The sequence below is a fragment of the Balaenoptera physalus genome (genome assembly GCF_965194825.1).
Source record: "Balaenoptera physalus genome assembly, chromosome: 19".
NCBI lineage: Eukaryota > Metazoa > Chordata > Mammalia > Artiodactyla > Balaenopteridae > Balaenoptera > Balaenoptera physalus.
Window position 1 is genome coordinate 62,860,724 of NC_138900.1, and position 20,091 is coordinate 62,880,814.

The 20,091-nt window shown below is 42.3% G+C and overlaps 1 protein-coding gene across 2 annotated transcripts in view; it reads left to right on the top strand.

Annotated features, from left to right (window-relative positions):
- Window positions 1-20,091, top strand: part of CDH13 (cadherin 13) — a 1,030,526-nt gene that overhangs the window by 633,754 nt on the left and 376,681 nt on the right. For both annotated transcript variants that reach the window (XM_082439035.1, XM_082439036.1), the window contains exon 6: window positions 12,424-12,568. In XM_082439035.1, the coding sequence (XP_082295161.1) occupies window positions 12,424-12,568 (145 nt within the window). The remainder of the gene's footprint in view (window positions 1-12,423; window positions 12,569-20,091) is intronic.

A 20,091-nucleotide genomic window follows, 5' to 3' on the forward strand; every position in this document is an offset into this window, starting at 1 on the left:
GGAAGTTAACAGGCTCGAAGAACTTGAAGGAATGTGTGGCTGGACTGAAGGATTCTGGGAGAGTGATGGAAGATGTGGTCAAGGTGCGTCTACGGTTCATGCCAGGGACTTGTAGGCCACAGTGAGGTCTTTGGACACAATCTGTGTGGGATGGTTGAGAAGCAGAAGAGCAAAAGGTCCAATTCTCATTTTAAAGGTAACCTGGGAACAGAGTGTGGGTGTAAGAGCAGGAGCAGAGAGAGCAATTAAGAGAACTGGTAGCAACACGGGTGAGAGAGGGTGGCTCAGCCCGAGGGTAACAAACAGATTGTGAGAGATGGTCAGATTCTGAGGAGAGAAGGTACAGATGACAGGACCAGATGATGGACTGGGCCTGGGGAAAGAGTTGATGGGCTACAGTCTTCTTCAACTCAGTAGCTACACCACCATTCACCTAGGAGCTCATTTTGATTCCTCTCTTGCAAAGACAGTGTCCGAGTTTGAAATGCTTAAGGAAACAATGGGGAAGAGGAAAGGGGACCACTCAGCTGCATCTTGGCAGTGATGAAAGCCAAGTGGTCCTAGTTATGTGTGTTGCTCATTACTGTAAGGGTCTTATGCATAAGTAGCAAGCTTAAGCTTTTGCCCTGCTAGTCAACCTGCCCTAACCAGAGGCAATCTCTGTTGGGTCTTAGCGCCTTCTGTTTGGCAATAACATGAGGAGAATTGAGCTGTTGCAGAGTAGGTTTTCCCAAAGTGCAGTCTGTAGACCACTGCATCCGAGTTACTCAGGATGACTTAACATAGATTCCTGAGCCTTGCTGAGAACCTACTAATCCCTGGGGTTGGGTCCCAAGAGTCTGCATTATCCACATTTCCAGGTGATTCCCATGCAAATTAAAGGGTTTCTTTAAATTATGGTAACAAAACAAATGACATAAAAATTTCCATCTTAACCACTTTTAAGGGTACAGTTCATAGTGTTAACTACATTCACATTGTTGTGAAACAGCTCTCCAGAACTTTTCATCTTGCAAATCTGGAACTCTATACCAATTAAATAACAACCCCCTTTTCCTCTCCCCTCAGCCCCTGATAGCTACCATTCTCTCTGTTTCTATGAATTTAACTACTTTATTATTTTTTTTAATTTTTGAAAAAAATTTTGGCCCCGCCACTCGGCTTGCAGGATCTTAGCTCCCCGACCAGGGAGCAAACCCGGGCCCTGGCAGTGAAAGCGCCAAGTCCTTACCACTGGACTACCAGGGAAGTCCCTGAATTTGACTATTTTAGATACTTCATATAAGAGGAATCATACAGTGTTTATCTTTTTGTGACTGGCGTATTTCACTCAACATAATGTCTCCATGGTTCATCCATGTTGTAGCAAGTAGCAAGATTGCTATCTTTTTAAAACGGAATCATATTCCATTGTATGTATATATTCCATTTTGCTTATTCATTCATCCACCAGTGGGCACTTGGGTTGCTTCCGCCTCTTGGCTATTATGAATGATGATGCTATGAATACAGGTGCACAAATAATTTAATATTTAAAAGCATCGTTCTCTAACATGAGAGAAACTTTCAGAAATGGAACTGCTCTATATCTTGATTGGGGTGATGGATACAAGCATAGAACTAAATACACAGGCATATGTGCATGCACACACACACAAATACACATAAAAATCAGGAAATCTGAATAAGATCCAGGATTCTATTGACATCAGTGTTCTGCTTGCGATCCTGGAGTGTGGTTTTATAAGATGTTACCAATGGGGGAAACTGGATAAAGGGTGCAGGGTGCTTCTGTGTTATTTCTTATACCTTCAGGTAAATAAAAAATTATTTCAAAATAAGAAGTTTACTTAAAAAAGAGAGCATTGCTGTCACTGTCCTGGAGATGAGAGTGTGCCACCAAAAGGGGGGACCCAGTCTGGAAACAGAGGGTGATAAAGGTACGCCTGGGAGGGCAAGGAATCCTAGGCATTGTTCCAAAGGAGAAAGTGGAACAGGAATTGAGGCCAACCCAGAGGGCTAAGTGGACCCAGGGACGTGCAGTCCAAAGCCCAGACAGCAGGACCAATATAGCAGCAATGGGGACCTGGATGTCTGAGGAGAGCCAGAAAAACAACGAGGTCATCTCACAGCTGAGTCCCCAGAGTGTGGGCCTGAGCTGGTCACTGACACCTTCCCCAGGTCACATTGGTTCTGAGTACAGGGTGGGAGAGAGAGAGGGAGGAGAAATCTGGCGCGGGCCCATGAACTTGGCTGAATCCATTCCTCACGTGGAGATTGAACAGAGGTCTTGGCACCAAGAGGCTGGTGTATCTTCTTGATTCTAAATGAGCTTCAGTTTCCTACAGGTAGCTTCTGCAACATATCAGCGACTTCCCTGAGATGCTTGAGTTTGTGAACCTTCATCAAGACCATAATGTTCTAAGGATATTTTTCTTGCTTCACAAAAAACTTTAAGGATGCTGGCAGCCACTGTTTATTTAGCACTTGCTATGTGCCAGATGTTTTGCTAAATGCTTTACGAACGTCAAGTATTTTACCTCATGACAGCCCCATGAGACAGGTCCCATTCTCTCATTTTAAAGATGAAAAAGTTGAGATTCTAGGAAGGTAACTGAATAGGTTTAAAATCACAGAGTTGATAAGGAGTAAAATCAGGGCCTGGAGCCAAGTCTCCCTCAACCCTAAGTCCACACTTGGAGTCTCAGCTCTTTGCTGGCTCTCAGAATTTATCAGTGAGATTAAAAGTGAAGCTTCAAAGAAGAAGCAGACATTGATAACAGTGATGGTTCAGAAAATAAAGCTGATGAGACCAAGTTCCATATTATAAAGTTCTGTCAAATGCATGAGACTCTTTTTTATCCAAAATCAAAGACCTGTGAAGTTGGGAAAAGCCAACCACCCTCTGTTTTCTACCATAATACTAATGATCTCTTATAAACCTAATGTTCCCCTGCTTCCCATTAATCATCAGTACTAAGAGATGCTAGATGTCCTAAAGTTTAACAGGTTCCCGTAACTCCCCATTTGTGATAAACTATAGCCAATCTGTAGTCAATTTCAAAATAAATTTTATATATTCTTTTTTAACTGTGAAATTAACACATGCCCATTATAGGAAATCCAGAAAAGTGTAGAGAAGCCAAGTTAAAAAAAAAAAATTACCTGCAATAAAACCACTGTTAATATTTTAGTATAATTTTAATAGTGTAATGTCTTTGCCTGTTTTTCAAAAATTTCATCACGTAGTACTACTTAGCAATTAGATTATTTAATTCATACAATGAACACCATGCCATTAATATTTTTCCATTCCCTCAAGTATTTCTGCAATATAGTATTCTTTGTGCAAATACCAAAATCTATTTCATCAATATCCAGGTAGAACATTCTGTTGTTTGTAATTTTTCCTATTTTTAAACAATATTGAAATGAGTATACATGTTACTAAACACCCCTTATTCCCTGGCACACACATATAGCAAGTAGAATCACATGTTTTCAAGGCTTGTGATGCATATTGACAAATGGCGTTTCAGAAAGATGTTTTAGTATCATCATCAATGTATGAGATTTGGTTTTCTGACAAGTTTGTCAAATACTATTAGGTTTTTCTAATTATTTTGTCAATTATATAAGCAAAAAACCATCTCATTTTAATGTTATATTTATTGCTTTTTTCTTTTCTTGCTTTGCTAATTGTTGTTTTTTCCCTATTGATTTTTAACCAGCTCTTTGTATATTCAGGATAGTAGGCCTCTGTTTTACATGATGCAAATATTTCGCTTAGTTTTCTGTTTATTTATATTGTATTTTAGTGATATAAGAAACTTGCATTTAAGTAGTTTAACCTCTCAATAATGCACGTAATAACTTGTGCCTTTAATACTGGTTTAGAAAGGCCTTCCCTACTGTATTACATAAATATTCAAATATTCAAAAAAATAGACTTTTTTCTTCCTAATACTTTAATCCATCTGGATTTATTAGGTTATAATTTAAATTTTTATATTTCAACCTTAATTTTGAAGAAAATCATGTTTCATAAAACATTTTAATACTTATTTAACTAAATGACTTCAGATCTGTAAACTAAAAAAAAAAAAAGGAAAGAAAGAAACGTATTTCATTGCTTTCTATTCCTCTGAATTTCACTTTAGGAAGGGAGAAGGGCAAGTGAAAATAAAATCGCCCATAATTTTCTCCTACAGCTTTGTTTTTAAAAGTATTGTATTTCTCATCTTTGCACGAAAATCCCCTTAACCCTTGTACATATCTTTAATGGATCTGGCATAATTCCAACATCCATGATTTATATAAATTCTACTTGAACCAATTAAAATTTTCAGCCTGTGTCCTCTCTTGGGGTAGAGGATATTCACTGGGACTTTACCCAGACTGCTTACATAAAATTATTTTGAATATCTGCATAGATTTCTTCCACATAATTAAAGTTACTTTCAAAAGTTAAATAGAAAAATGCCCTCAAAGTCCAGCGTGGTTGTGAGCATACATTCATATGAAAGAAAAAGTGTTTTCATTATGTTTGGTGGAAAACATACTTTAAAAGTAAAATTTCACATTCAGTAAAGAAATACTATGGCTCTAAGCAAAGCAAGCTTTTCAAAGAACATTTGATAGTAGTATCAAGATCTTTAATTAATAATCTAACAAGTAGGAAACCTTTATTGCCTCTTTGATCATTTTTTTGAGGGAGCTGTAAACACCACATCCAGTCCATAAAGGGGAAGATTACACACAGAACTGTGTAAATGAAGGTGGAGGAATGTTAAAAAGGCTAAAAATATCTTTTCCCTGGGAACTCTCCAGGAGTTGGTCCATAATGAGATTCAACTTCGATAAATGAATAAAGCTGAGAAAAATAACTTGAATATGCAAATGATTGGTGTGAAAGAGAAATCTAGATTACTGTAATAGGAAAGCAATTTTGAGGGGGTAATGGCTGACACAGAAGAATTGAATCGAGGGTACTGTATCCACATTTGCAAAAGTCTAAAGAAAGGTCTGTTGGGAGTGAACAAATGCCCAAGTCACCAAACCTCATCTGATCTAACAAAGCTTTGTTTTGAATTTCCTCTGTGTGTGCTACACACACTCGCTTATCTTTTTTATTCCTTTAGCAAAGAGAAAAATGACATTCTAAACATCCTTTGTTACATGCGCCAACTTAGATACAGAGAAGTGAAGTTCCTTAATAAGACAGGCTCACCGTGTGACCCAGTTAGCCTGGGACAGTCTTGATTTCCACCTGTTGTTGTGCCTTAATTGTTGTTAGTACCTGCTTTCATTCTAAAAGTTGTTCGAGTTTGAACAATTAATGATGTGGCCACAGTATCAATTTTCTATTGCTGCTGTAACAAGTTACCACAACTGTAGCAATGCAAAACAACACAAATTTGTTATCATGCACTTCTATAGGTTTTGAGTCCAACATGGAACTCACAGGACTAAAACCACATGCCAGAAGGCCTGCGTTCACTTCTGGAGGCTATGAAGCAGGCCTTGGCTTTTCCAGCTTTGGGTGGCTACTCACACTCCTTGGCGCATGGCCTCTTCCTCCGCCTTCAAAGCCAGCAATGGCTGGTCAGGTACCTTCTCACATCAAATCACCCAGACTTGCTTCTCTTCCTCTCTCTTAAGGACCCTCATAATTACATTGAACCCACCCAGACGATCCACACTGATCTCTCTATTTTAAGGTCAGCTGATCAGCAACCTTAATTCCCCTTTGCCAAGTAACCTTACATATCCACAGGTTCCAGGATTAGGACATAAAACTCTTTAGGAGTGTCATTATTCTGCCAACCACAGCCACTTTATAGGTAACAGAGCTGAAATTTGAAGGCAGGCTTTCTGATTCAAAGTCTAGTGTAATTTCAGTGATCGGGGAGGATGTCTTTGGTGGAAAACCCTTGTTTGGTCTTTATGAGATGTTGGTAGGTGGGGAGGGTGTGAGAATTGCAAACAAAAATTCAATGAAAATATCTATCAGTGCCTTCTTTACTCGAGGCACTTAATTTTGGAGATCATCTGTTATAAATAATCTCACAATAGCCTACTTATGCAAAATCTCTATGGGATTCTTTATCTCCATAGAATTTTTATGGAATTTTTTTTTAAAGCTATGAACATCTTTGAGGTTCTCAAGACATAGTTTCTACTGCCTTCCAGGAATATCATATCAAGTTTAGATTCCCCTAACGTGGAACCCGGTGCTTATTTCACAGCACCTTCATAGTCATTGAGTCTCATCTTTTCTTTATCCTTCTCCTCTATGGAGGCAAATGCTGGCATCTTATTTTTCATATGTGTTTCAAGGTTTTGTGTAAATCTGTATGTCTAAACTTGTAGTCACGTATAACTGGAGTTGTCTAATATTTGTTAGACATTTGTATATCCCTAATTGAATGCAGTGAACTTCTAGTTATCATTTTGCATTTCTAGCATTATAACTATTCCTATTATAAAAGATGGTATTTGGAATGAAAGGAACAAGGCCCATCTTTTTGACTTATAAATTGGTTCAAGTAGAATTTCCTAAACAGGTATTTCAAAGCAGCATCCACGTCGGAAAACGTTTTTATGTCCCAAAGAGGTAACTTGGAGGGCACCTACTCATTTGGGTAGGAGACATCATATCTGTGTCCAAAAGAGAAACTGAGTCACATTATGTTAGAGGTATAGCTCATAAATTCTCTTCATTTTCTGTGATGTAAAAATATATGGTTGAAAAGCATGTGAACACGCACGCATTCCACTGATAACCAGTAGTTTAACTATATCATCTCAAATAAGTAATTTACTACATTGTGTATGTTTTACTTCATTTGAATATTTAGCCCAAAGCAGAATTATCAGAGTTCAAAAACGTCACTGAAGTGTTTTCTAAATTATTTTACTTCAAAATGACTCATGAGTCTATAGACTGTGTATCTCACACTTTGTTTCTTATCTCATTGATCCAGGTTTGACATCTGTTACTGGGGTCATCTCATAGAAAAAATACTGTGTTTTAAGAGCCAGTGTTTTCATTTTGGCCTTCACCCAAAAAACCTTGTAGCATTTGTTTTTCATCAGTTCATCCCTTTGGATCAGATCACAGTATCAAATTTTGTCTGACTAAATTGTGTCTTTCATAAACAGAGCAAAGAGAATAAGCCAAATGAAGGGCAAGATGTTAATAGCTTGTTGTGACACCAAAGGCCAGTGTGCTTGTACGTGCTTTGTAATTTGGCTTGTTACGTTTGTGTCGCGTTGTTTTTTTAAGGGATTCTTGTCTACGCATGTGCACAGCCCATCTCCATTATTATGGTGCAGTAATTGGTTTGAAGAGTCATCAGTTTGCATGTTGTGACTTGATAGTTCCCACTTCTGGTGGCGACACCCCCAGGATATGGAAGGAGAATCGAGAACCTAGGAAGTGGGGTTCAGGAATGGTAGCCGAGGGGACCCTACGTGCTTCAGCTAGAGCTCCTCTGGCAGCGTAGCTTCCATTCTGACTCCTGTGGTTTTTCACCACCTCCTCCCCATTTCAGAGGTCAAGCTCCCTCTCACCCTACACACAGGACTCAATGACCTGGTGTCCACCTACCACGGCCCCTGAAGTGGAGCAATTAGTTCACGTGGTACCTTCATGTGGTACCTTCATGTCTCCAGTGTTGCATAAAGTAATTTTGCCTTAAACAGATAAAGAGTGATTTGCATACCTTGTTCCCCTCCCCATTTTATTCACCTTGGTCATTTGAGAGCTACATTTATAAGAGGTCCAAGTCTTTTCTTTTCAGAAAGTCTGTGACATTCCTGAAGGGAACATGTTGTAGCTAGGCTGATGCTATACTATTTCCCAACCTGTCACTTGTGGCAGGGTGTCACATTATACATAGAGGCTCATGGTGTGTTTCATTATGTATTTTCATGTGTATTAGGAAAGATTTTAAATAAGCTCACCATACCCCTGAATTCATGGATAATTTGGCCTGGGAGGAGTCATCAGTGAAACGTCACAATCTATGTACAGCAAAACTATTAAGTAAATAACATAGTTAGTAAAGAGGAATTTTTAAAATATAAGGAAAGTCCATGAAAGAGCATTTAGCAAACAAGGGCACAGTGGGGGACAGCGCAAATTTTCAAGTCAGATCTAAGTTTGGATCCAGCTGGATCACAAACTAGCTTTTGACCATAGACCAGGTACTTAAATTTCTCTGAGTTTTGCTGCAATGGGTATTTCTCTAGGTTGTTTTGAGCCAAATGAGGCAACACATAAAAAGCCCAGACATGTATTGGACACCAAATAAATGTTAGTTCCCTTCTTTCAAAAGGCAAGTAATCAGTTTAATGTACTGGGTGTTGTTTACCACTGTGGTTCTTGTTCATGAATTAAGACTGCACAGAGTCAACCGGCCTTCGGTCCATGGAGCCTGGGACTGATGGTCAGCTTCTGTGTGCCAGGAATGGAGAGACAGGACAGATGGCCAAAGCTGAGGCCAAAATTTTGGACTCCAGTCTCTTAAAGAGGGATTGCCTCTTCTCAGGAGGGCTCTATGCAGTCAGCAATGAGTCAGGTGCCTGCTGTGTGCCGGGCACTGAATCTCAGCCTTGGGGATTTGCTGTTGGGCACGAACACCCACCCCACCTCTGTCTTGATGGGGCCGGAGAGGCAGACATGAGTTGAATTGTCACACAAATAAATAAGCAATTACGTGTTATGGAAAGTGTTATAAAGGCAGGGTACCAGTGCCGTGGGAGTGTCAACCACGGACACCCCAGGTAGTCTGGAGCAGTAATGAAGGATCTTCTCTGCCAGTGATATCTGAGATCTGAAGGATGGATGGGGGCTGACCAGATGGCAGATGGGATGCTCATGCCGGCTAGGAGGGTTGCACATGAAGATACCTGTGTTGGGAAGGAATGGGATGATTGGAAGAACTGAGGAAAGATCAGTGTAGCTGGATAATGAGAAATAGAGGGGCTCTCTTGTGATGTGAAGTGAGTTTGGAGAAGTGGGCTGGGGCCAGATGATAAAGATACTTGTCACAGTAAAGGAATGGGCTGTTATCGTAAGAGGAATGAGAAACGATTGAGAGGTGTCCATTCTGGGGTGACGTAAATCAATAAAAATTTTGAAAAGGCATCTTGGAAGCCTGTATTAGTCAGCCTTCTCCAGAGACACAGAAGCAGTAGGATTCTGTTATAAGGAACTGACTCACACAATTATGGTGGCTGAGAAGTCCCAGGATCTGCCTGGGCCAGCTGGAGGCCCAGGGAAGCTGGTGGTGTGATCCAGTACAAGTCCAAAGGCCTGAGAACCAGGGAGGCCGATGGCGTATATTTCAGTCCAGGTCTGAAGGCCTGAGAAGCAAGACCACTGAGGGCAGCAAGGAGTGGAGGCCCTCAGGTGGGAAGACAAGGGCGAATCCCTCCTTCCTCTGCATCTTGTTCCATTCAGGCCCTCAGTGGATCGGCTGGTGCCCACCCCCACTGGGGAGAACCATCTACTTTACTGAGTCCACAGACTCCAATGTTAATCTCATCCAGACACACCCAGAAATAACGTTTAATTTAAGCACCCCATGGCCAGTCAAGTCGACACATAAAATTAACCATCACAAACCCCTTAGAGAATAGATTACGGCAGGCAGTATTAGTAGCAGGGACACCCATTAGGTGCCTGTTGCAGTGGCCCAGGTGGGAAGTGTCAGAAGCTAATCTCTGGAGATGATGATGGATTTGGAGAGAAGAGGGTGGATTTAAGAGAAATTCAGGAGACAGAACAAGCAGTGTAGACCCGACTCATTGATGGAGTGTCTGGGGATAGAAGGCCTCACTTGGGGAAGAGGGTGGCTTCTGAGTTTCTGCTTTGATCCCTGGGAGAAGGACCACCCTCTGGGCAAAGTTTAGAGCGAAATGGTTAACATGAGACTGGATTTATCATACTTTCTAGTTGCTCAAAAATCCTTGCCTTCAGAGGGAGGAGATATGGGGATATATGTATAGGTATAGCTGATTCACTTTGTTATAAAGCAGAAACCAACACACCATTGTAAAGCAATTATACTCCAATAAAGATGTTAAAAAAAAATCCTTGCCTCCAATAATGACATTTTGGAATATTTTGATTAAATATTGACACCGCATATCTTGCATCTTAATGCATCTTGCATCTGAATCCTAATCCCCCACATTCTACAAGACTTGGCTAGTGTCATAAGCCACAAGTAAGACAGAGGAACAATTCACATTTGCCAAATATGCAGATCTGTCAGAACTGGGAGGGGCAGACTCTAGATCCAGCTCAACATAATGGAAAGACAGACACTAAGGAGATACAGTTGATCAGGATGAAGGCCAAGTCAAGTTCTGGGCAATTTTGGGAGGACAAAAGGCCAGACCTTCATTATTACAAGAAATTGCTCCCAAAGCTTGATTTTTATTTTCTTCGTTTAGCAGTATTCTCATAGTAGCTTTAAAAATCAGCATAAAAGCTCATTCTCTGTAAGATCTCCTTTGTGTGCAGATGTTAAAAGGCTCTGCCTATTTAATTTCTTCTTAGCTAAGGTACTCATGCATTATTTTATCTACCCCAGAAATCAAAGTGTGTGTGTGTGTGTGTGTGTGTGTGTGTGTGTGAATTTGTTATTTGTTAGTGAAAGGATGAAGTAGTGTTAAAGAAAAAATGAAAAACAAATTCCTCTACCCAAGTATACTTGGTTTCATGTTTGCTTACTACTTTCAAATTCTGTCCACATGTGTACATCACACATGTATAGTACACATGCTATTTTTTGTGTTTTCACACAGTATTCTAAGTAGATCAACAAAGTTGAATAATTATTTTATCTAATGGCTGTATTCTAGCATCTTGCTACAAACACATTCATTCAACTCGTCTTTTTTGCACTGGACATTTAGTGGACGCCAGTGTAATTTCATTACTAGAAATAACACTGCAGAAAGTATTTCCATGTATGTAGTGCAACCTGTCTCAAATAGAACCCAGAGTGGTATCCAAATGGAACAAAGTATGTGTCCTTCATAGATGCGGTGAATTTTGCCATGCGACTTTCCAAAGGGTGAAACCAGTCTATAACACATTCAGGTGGGGTATAACAAACGTGTTTCTCTTTTCTTTTCCTAATTAGGGCTAGTTTTGACAACAGTATTGATGATAACAGTAGCAACAGTAGCAGCAGCTAATATTCTTGAGATGAGTTACGTAACAGGCATTATATAAAATGATCTAGAAGCATTGTTTATAGCAGTTTAAAATGTAAACTCTGGGGACTGACTTCACAGGGCCAAATCCAGACTCCACCACCTAACCTCTAATTGGCTTCATTCCCTCCTCAGAAATGGTTCATAGGGTCGCTGTGAATATCAGGTGAGTTAATATAGTAGAGAGCCTCGGTAAGCCCTGGATAATGTTGGTTACCATTATCCCTAATAATGAGTGTTTTATGATCCCATTTTACAGATGATAAAACTGAGAGATTAAGAGTATGAGTTGAGGTCACATGACTAGTGAGAAGGTGTGCTGGGATTCCAATTGCAGAGACCATTTCCCAAGGATTCCAGCTACAGAGACCTTTTCTGACAGAAATACTCAACAGGGTCCCAATGCAGGGACCACCACTGATATCCAAGAAGTGTCACTGTGGCCACTGAGTTAAATCAAGGAAGTATCAGGCACAGAAATGAGAGCATAAAGTCTGCATGGTTCACTAGAAAAGCCACGACATAATTCCTTGTTACCATGCAACAGTAAAACTGGTTTTTCTATGTTATTTTCTTCAGCCTTGAGATCTGAAGGTAGTTCTGTATGGAATTGTGAAATCCCTGCTAGATTATAAAGGCCTGGTGGGCAGGAGTCCCACGGTCTCATTCAGGACCCCAGCAAGCACCTTCCTTGCCTCAGGAAGGTTCTCTATAAATACTTACTGCCCTGAATTTCTCCCAAATATTACCATAAACACTTTTGGTTATTTCTTAATATACTTTGTTCATAACTGCTTAGTCAGTTCTTTTTATTAGCATAACATTCCTTTTAAGCATAATGATGTTGGAAAAACAGAAACAATGTAAGCATATTTTCTCAGCTGTGACTGATTGCTGGTGTTTAGTGTTTCCTTTTTTTTTTTTTTTTTTGGACTTCCTTTGCAGATTTGATGAATTAATTGTAAATTTCCCAAGTGGGACTTAACATGAACTGATCTTTGTCTTTTATTCTGTAATGTTTAGTTTCTATTCTAGTCCTGGTGACTATCCATTGAGACCAAAGTTTGAATATTGCCAAGGGCTCATAAAATTGCTGATATAACCTACTTTCTTTCTCCAGAGAACCCGACTTCAATTTTCATAATGAATGAATGCCTTCTTTCTCCCCCAATTTCTTTCCTCCAATAGCTACTCGTGGAGACCATTGATGTCAACGGTAGAACTCTCGAGGGGCCGGTCCCTCTGGAAGTCATCGTGATTGATCAGAATGACAACAGACCGATCTTTCGGGAAGGCCCTTACATTGGCCACGTCATGGAGGGATCACCTACAGGTATGTTATGTTGGCTTGCCGGTCGCATAATGGCTTGGGAAGTGGCATCCTGTGATCTTTGGGGATTCTGGAGACTGTTTCATTGCCGCTCTGACTTAGTGTTGTCATGCATCAACACTGACATATTATTTCCCCGGATAGCAGCAAGAGCTGGAAAGCTGCAACTCAGAACATGACTGGCGTGCTGCGAACTAGGAACATGTCTTCCCTTGTGCCCAAAGGTGATCCTTCAAGGAGGACCGACATCTCAGTCTCCCATGTATGGCTGATGTCGGACACCATGTAAATATCTAGCTCACCCTTGTGAGGGCCCAAGGCTGAGCTTGTGGTATAGTGGGACTTTGCAGAAAATTAAGGTCCCCACTGCAAGCTCCTCAGTTATTTCTCTTCATAAGTGCCTTTTAATAAGAACCATTTGGGGAAAATGGGTAGGACTTTTTTTTCCCTTTCCTTAGAAGACATGGATGGAGAAAACTTTTCTCTTTGGTCAAAGGGCCAAAAGCAAGCATTTTATTTCTCTCTCTGGCAATACATGTACCTAGTGTTACAGAAATCACTCAAGGTTACTATGGAACTCCTGGTATCTTTTCCCCATGTTTAACCTTTCTATCACAGAAGGTTTTAGAGTTGAGAGCTCCCTTTTCTGGCCCATAGCTACTAATTAAAGCATTCCATGACCAGCAGCAGAAGTCACTCCTGAGTATAATGCCTGGGAAAGTAAAGAGCAAAGTAGAAAAATCCCTATTTTAAGGCTGGACTTTGATTTTTAGCTTTCAAATACATTTGAGTGAAAACATGCCACATGAAGAGTGTCAGTGTTGCTGTGTCTGGATTACACCAAACAACTGCTGTAAGCAAAGGAGTCACTCCTCAGGCCGATGGGAGATGGAAGCTCAGGGGCTGCTTTAGCTGGTTCTTTTTCCCCCTTTACTGAATGGACGGGATGTATCAATAACATGTAGATACGGGAGGTTCTGGAAGCATTGTCATGGCAACCTGCCTAGACTACCAGGTGAATAATTGTATGCAAGGTGCCTAAAAGCTCCCTTCAGCTTTGAGGAGCTGGGCCTCTGTGCACCTCATCAGATAGATCCCCAGGGGCAGAAGCACCCTCTCCCTTCTGGGATTTGAATGCATTCTGTAAAAAGGAGAGGGCCTTATGGGCAGCGTCCTGGAGAGATGGAGAGCGGGCAGGTGAAGGTGGGTCAGGTCACTTCAGGGCAGACCTTCCCCGTGGCACTGCTCAGTGGGCTGCTTTTGATGCAGAGATGGCTTCTGGTGAGACACACCCTAGAATTTGGGTTGGATGCTTACGGAAATCTTCTTAAACAAGCTGATGGGCAGAACAGGTTAGGAGAACCGATAGGGAAAGCTGTTAAAGAGACTGGAGTTTGAGCAGAGCAGAAAAATGATTCCCAGTTTCCATGTGTGGTACCCGGGCCCTGAATGTGAGTGACTGGAACTTGAGATGGGCAGGAAGAGTGTTCTAAATGTAAATGACAGTGGTTACATCCGAGTCGGCTGTGAGCATGTATATGTCTTTGTATATTATGTGTGTATATGATTAGACAATGTCCAGTTTTTCTCCCACTGTGCCCTTCTTTAAAGCTTGAGAAAGAAATTTCAAATTTTATTGCTTTATATACATGTCGTATTTTCAAAGGAAAAGGGAATCTTTTATCTTGTTGAATTTGTTAAAGCACAAAGCAGTTCGGTCAGGGTGGACACATACCCAGCAAAACATAGATCACCTCAAACTTCTATTTATGATTGGTATCGTCCTATAAAAATACGTAAAGACTTGGATATCTGTAAGGAGTAGTTTCTTCCAGCTATGCAGAATTTGGCCTGAATCATTGTTTTCTTTCTCAGTACCCTCTGGGTTGGACTATAAAGCAGAAATTGACATGGAGTCAGTCAAATTTGAGGTCAAAAATATGGAAATGTTGTGGAAAAGTTTCAGAGGAAAAAACACTTAGAGTACTTAGCACCCTGTGGGAGAGCTCAGGCAGATGCCCCCCGAAGCGTCTGCAAGGACAGTGGGGAGCTGGGAAAGAAGGTGGGACCCATTTTGCAGTCCCCTCCCAACCTAAGCCACTTGTAAGTCATAACAACAAGCCCTGACAGGCTAGAGAAATGATCGCCTCTTCTGTTTCCACAATGTCCTTCTCGTTTGCGGCTTACGGAATCCTGCGTGTTGTGGACCTTGTATCACATCCATTTCACAGAGGGGGTGCTGACACCAGAAAGAGCTCATTGGCTTTGCCCAGTTCGCACAAATGGCTGATGGGGCACAGTGTTCAGGACTCAACCTGCAGCGTCAACCTTCAAATCATGTGCTCTTTCAACTGACCCACAGACTTCACGGTGAAAACAGCCATTGAATGATCCCGGCATTTAGATGGGCACTTGTGTGCCGATGACCTTCTATCACTGTATCATTTCCTCCACTCTGCCCTGAGGGCTGGGCACCACTCTTCCCGTCATACAGATGAGAAGACTGAACCTCAAAGGGGTCCGGGAACTTGCCCAAAGTCCCTCAGCTGGTGGACGAGCTAGAATCAGGGTCCGCGTCTGGCCTCAAGGCACAGGCTCTTTCTTGGGCACCTTCTCTCACACAGACTCTTTGCAGGCCCAGACTCTTTGATTTAGCTCCTGAGATAAAATAACCAGCTCTTCTGACCAAAGAGCCAGGCTCCTTGAGTCATTTTTCATTTAATGTGAGCTGTTGTTCCATCTCTAGGGTTAAACGATGTTAAACATGGGAGCCCTTTTCATCACTCACATCACTTTCTTCTGCATCCGCATAACCAGAGCCAGCTTCGTGGGGTGGGACCTGCCCAGCCTCACAGAGCCCCAGGCTCTGAAGGGCTCCACGCTTGGTTTAATGCTCTGTTGTCGCCATCTTAAAATTCTTAATAATTGTTCAACAAGGGGCCCTGCATTTTCATTTTGCACTGAACCCCAAAAATTATGTAGCTGGTCCTACACATAGCACTGTGGCCTAGAGCTGGGTTTGATGCTCTGCCTGGCTCCTTAACAAGGTGAGACTGTGGGCAGGTTACTGAACCTGTTAGAAGCCTCAGTCACCTTGTCTGTAGATGGGGTGGGTGTAGAATAGTGCCTACCCTAGAAAACTTTATGCAATGAGTAAATTAGGCAATGTGCTTCTTAATGCTTAATGCTTGGAATATAATAAGTGTTTAAGAAATGCCAGTGTATTGTTAATGCTCCAATTATTCTTATTATTCTGGCAGCCTATCCTTTAGGGAAGGCAAGGCAAAAAGACACGCAGTTTGTGTGAAGGAACATCCATCTCCCAACCAGCCAAACATCGTTTTCACGTTGCAGTGTACCCAGATGCCGTCAGCACCAGTCCCTCATGGAGGAAGGCCACCCATATTTATCTGTACGTGCAGACGGGAGGCCATTTCTAGCTGCTCAGCACTAAACTCCAGGCTATCGTTTTGGGGAATCATTACTAGATGAAGGAAGATCAACAGAAAATAATAGTTTTTGAACTTTGCAGATTATGGACTGTTCCTTTTGTGGAGTTGCAAGGCATTGATTTATGGGACCCGCGCCCAGGCCCTGGCTGCTCCTCAAAGAAAACCAGAGCTCCGTGTGAGTGTGACGTTTTCTGAATGCCCAGTGCGTGCCAAGACCTCACAAGTAGGGGGTAGGTAGAGGCTGGGACCCTTGACGTTCCTGGAGGACGCACACACCAGGGCCCCGCAGTGCCTGCTGGCACCAGCTCCCCAGTGTTTTTTGCCACTGGTGGTCCTCTGGGCACCATTGAGAAGGGCTATCCATGAGGAATGGTGTGCAGGGCTTCCAGAAACAGACCCTAAGATGAGGACTGAGGGCGGGTGGTTTACCTGCCAGGTACGGGATCGTGAGTGGGGAGAGCTGCAGGAAAAGGAAGCCAGCCAATTTCAGGTGCCGCGTTAAGCCAGCTGCCAGAGCAGGCAGTTCTGAGCTTGATCCCTTAGGGAGGGCGGGCTCTGGGAAATGACGTAAAACCCACACATTGGAGTTACCCCAGCTCAGGATCCAGGGAGCTGGGCTATCCATCCCGCAAGCCCGGCAGACATCCATTAAGAGCTCTCCCCAGAGGGACTTCAATTAATTCCCAGGCCCTTTCGGTCAGCTGGGACCACAAGCAGGGTGTCAGCAAGCTGGGTTCCAGAAGCTCAGGGGAAATCTTCCAACAAGATACAGGAACTGGCTTTTGCTTCCATGCTGTTGCTTCCACGCTGTTGCTTCCATGCTGTTGGCCACCCTGCCTGTCAGCAGGGGCAGCTGGGAGAAGGGAGCCCGCCACCGAGACAAGTGGGGCAGCTTGAGATACATCAGGGGAGGGAGGTAATGGGGAAAATATCATAGTCCTCAAACTATGTAACTGAGAAAGGTGAATGTAACATTGACCTCTCTCTTTAGAGAGAAGACAGGACCACAGGACCTAGAGGTGTGTGTTCTGAGTCCTGAGAGATACCCGTTGCTTAGTTGTGTGCTGACTCTTCTTGAGGCTATTGAACAGAGGCAGAGATTAGCAGCTAAATCCTCATCGTCTAACTTCTGAGAGCCTGAGGACCCGTACCCTCTCTTGCTCCCTTTTTTTTTTTTCCATCCAGTATTTTTACTGAGCATCTACTCTGTGCCAGCAGTATTCTAAGCTCTGAGGGTCCAGCTGTGGACCTGCCAGATGCTGCTCATTCCCTCCTGGTCTGCAGAGCCAAGCAGGGAGACAAGCAACAGATAAATCAGAATTGAAATTGGTGGGCAAGGCAATGTAGCCATAGGGACCCCTCATCCTAGGAGGGAGGGAAGCCAGCCTCCCTGAAGAGGTGATACGAGGAGAGCAGGGGGCTTTGTCTTTTATTTTATCTCTGGGATCCACCTGAGTTTCTGTTCTTCAAGTCTCAGTTACTTTAATTTTTAAACAAGTCCTACCATGGCAGACATGAGGGAAGCAGCCGATCAAGTGGTCTTTGGGACAAATGGCTGTCCCAGGAGGTCAGCTTTGCTCGGCAGTTGGTATTTTCTAAAACAGCTTGAGCCAAATAAAGATGGTTTTGATATTTGAGAGTTGGTATTTGGGACCTAGCTCAGCGTGAATTCTCAGTTTGTTGGTATAACCTGGTGGTAAAGTCCCTTTTCTGGTCACCTGTTTACTTGTTGCAGTAATTGCATGTGGCCTTTTGGTCCACCAGCTCTCCACTTCTCCTCTGCTGGTGTTTAGACTTTCACATCAAAGGTTCTTCCATTCTCAGCTATTCCAGCCAGTCCTGTGAGCTTCTGGAATAGTGGGCACGGGGCTATTTTTTTCTTAAGTAGATAAATTTCTTTTAAAAATAAAGTGATTCTACTTTCTTCCCCAGCTTTTTTAAAGTAAAATTACCCTCCAGTCTCACCATCTGGGGGAGACCACAGTTGCCACCTCAGGGAGCATGGTTCTAGGGCTCTCCCTGGGCACCTCCACACACAGGGATGCACACACACACACAATTTCACAGAGATGGAGCTCTGCGTGCTCTTCTCTAGCTCACTTTCTTCGCCCTGCAGCATCCTATGGACATTTTTGTAAATCAGTAACTATCAAGAGACATCATTGTTTTAAACAGCTAGCGTCGGGATCTACCATCATCTAGTCAGCCAATCCCCTGTTGACTTAAGTTGTTTTCACTTTTCCCTCTTTACAATCAATTCTACAGGGGAGAACACGTCTCTTTCTAGTTGTGTGACAATTTCTTTAAATACATGCAAGTGGAATTGATAGGATAAAGGATATGCTTATTACATTTTGATGTATATTGGGGTGACACTTCTAATCAGAGGATTATATTTGTATCTTGGCTAAACTCATGCATGAAGATACAATAGTCTTTCCGTTCACATATGAGCATACTGATGGACATTTATTTATATTTCTGGATTATTCCCAATATCTCTCTAAGGCTTGTGGTCACTTCACTAACTGTGTCTGTAGGCTGTGAACGGCCTTGCTCTAAACTTCTCCCCAGATTACGTGGCCGAGGAAGAGGACTGAAATTGTTGATTCTGACCCCTCTCCTGGAGTCACCATTGGAGTCTTAGCTGAGGGAAGTTGCCTAGGAACAGATGTCATTAACAGGCTGCAGTGTCATGCAGATTGAATTATGATGCAAATCACTCCAGTGCAGTTGACCATAAAACAAAATTGATGAAGGAGTTGCATAAGCTAATCAGAGACATCTTCCCAAAAGGAAAATTCCAGAAAATAAAGAGTATCAAAAGTGTTGAGTTATCTGGACTTTGCTACGTATTCAAGAAACTGAATGTCCACCCAGTTGCTTCTAGCCATGTCCGGGGTCCCCAAGTGATGTCTTACAGGGGCTCTAAACCAAGCCTGTCAACAACCTTGTCGTAGCCACTGTTGTTTTCCCTCCTTTATACCCCAGCCCCTCTCTGATGGACGCTATTGTGTATGTTGCTGCTGGTCCACGGGTGCCTTGGAGGTACCACAGGGCTTGGTGAGACAGGGGAGGATGTCTAGAGCCCTATATTCTGTTCAGAGGATACCCAACCAGTAAAACTGTGTGTTGCATCTTCAGTGTGGGGAACTTTGAAAACAGCTCTTCTCATTTTTGTTCGTAGCCCTCTCTCCACCTAAATTCATATATGAGTCAGTGGGACTAGAGACCAATTCAGGAAACAAACACCACATTGTTTTTGAATCACTCTTCTCTCTAACCATGAAATCTTTGTTCCTTATGTGTCTGTCTCCCCTCTGCCCATCACCCACCCTTATACTCATTCATGTCAGATCTTTGAGGCACTGAGGATAACCCAGTGACCTGGAGAGATATGGCTTCTGTGCTCATGGAGGTTACTTCCTCCTAAAAATAAATACTTGGTAGCCCTGACCCACTAATTTGCTGGATATATTTTAGTCTCAGGCTGGGAGTCGTCCTTCCATCCCTCCCCATTTGGGAGAGAGAAGGATTTATGACATCAACTATGGAAAAATAAAATAAAAATTTATTAATTAACTTAATTAAAATAACATAATAGTTTAAAGTGAAGGGAAGGTAAAGAGGCATTGGTAGCCTCAGAAGCTTAGTGATCATTCTACAACATTTTGTAAGAATAAATCTGCTGGGGATTTCCAGTCAAAATGGAAATGAGGTGACAGTTGAGCAGCTACAAAATAAAAATGAAAACGTCCTTGAGTTGTTACGGCACCGAGCACGGTGGACTGCAGTGCCACTGAAATCATCCCTGACGCCTGAGGATCCACTCTGAACGGCCCAGGAATTCTTAGTGTTATAGATGAATACAACAGAGCGGCAGGTCCACAATGGCATTAAGCAATTATAATTTTAGGGAAGCCCTTATTTCAAATCAATTTCTGATGACACATCATTCAGCAAAATCGCTTAAAGAAAATTTACTGGGCAGGGTCTATGAGCCAGATAGTGTTCTAGGTGCTGGAGATGCAGCGGTGGCCAAGACCAGTTAGCTCTCCACGCTTAAGGCATTTG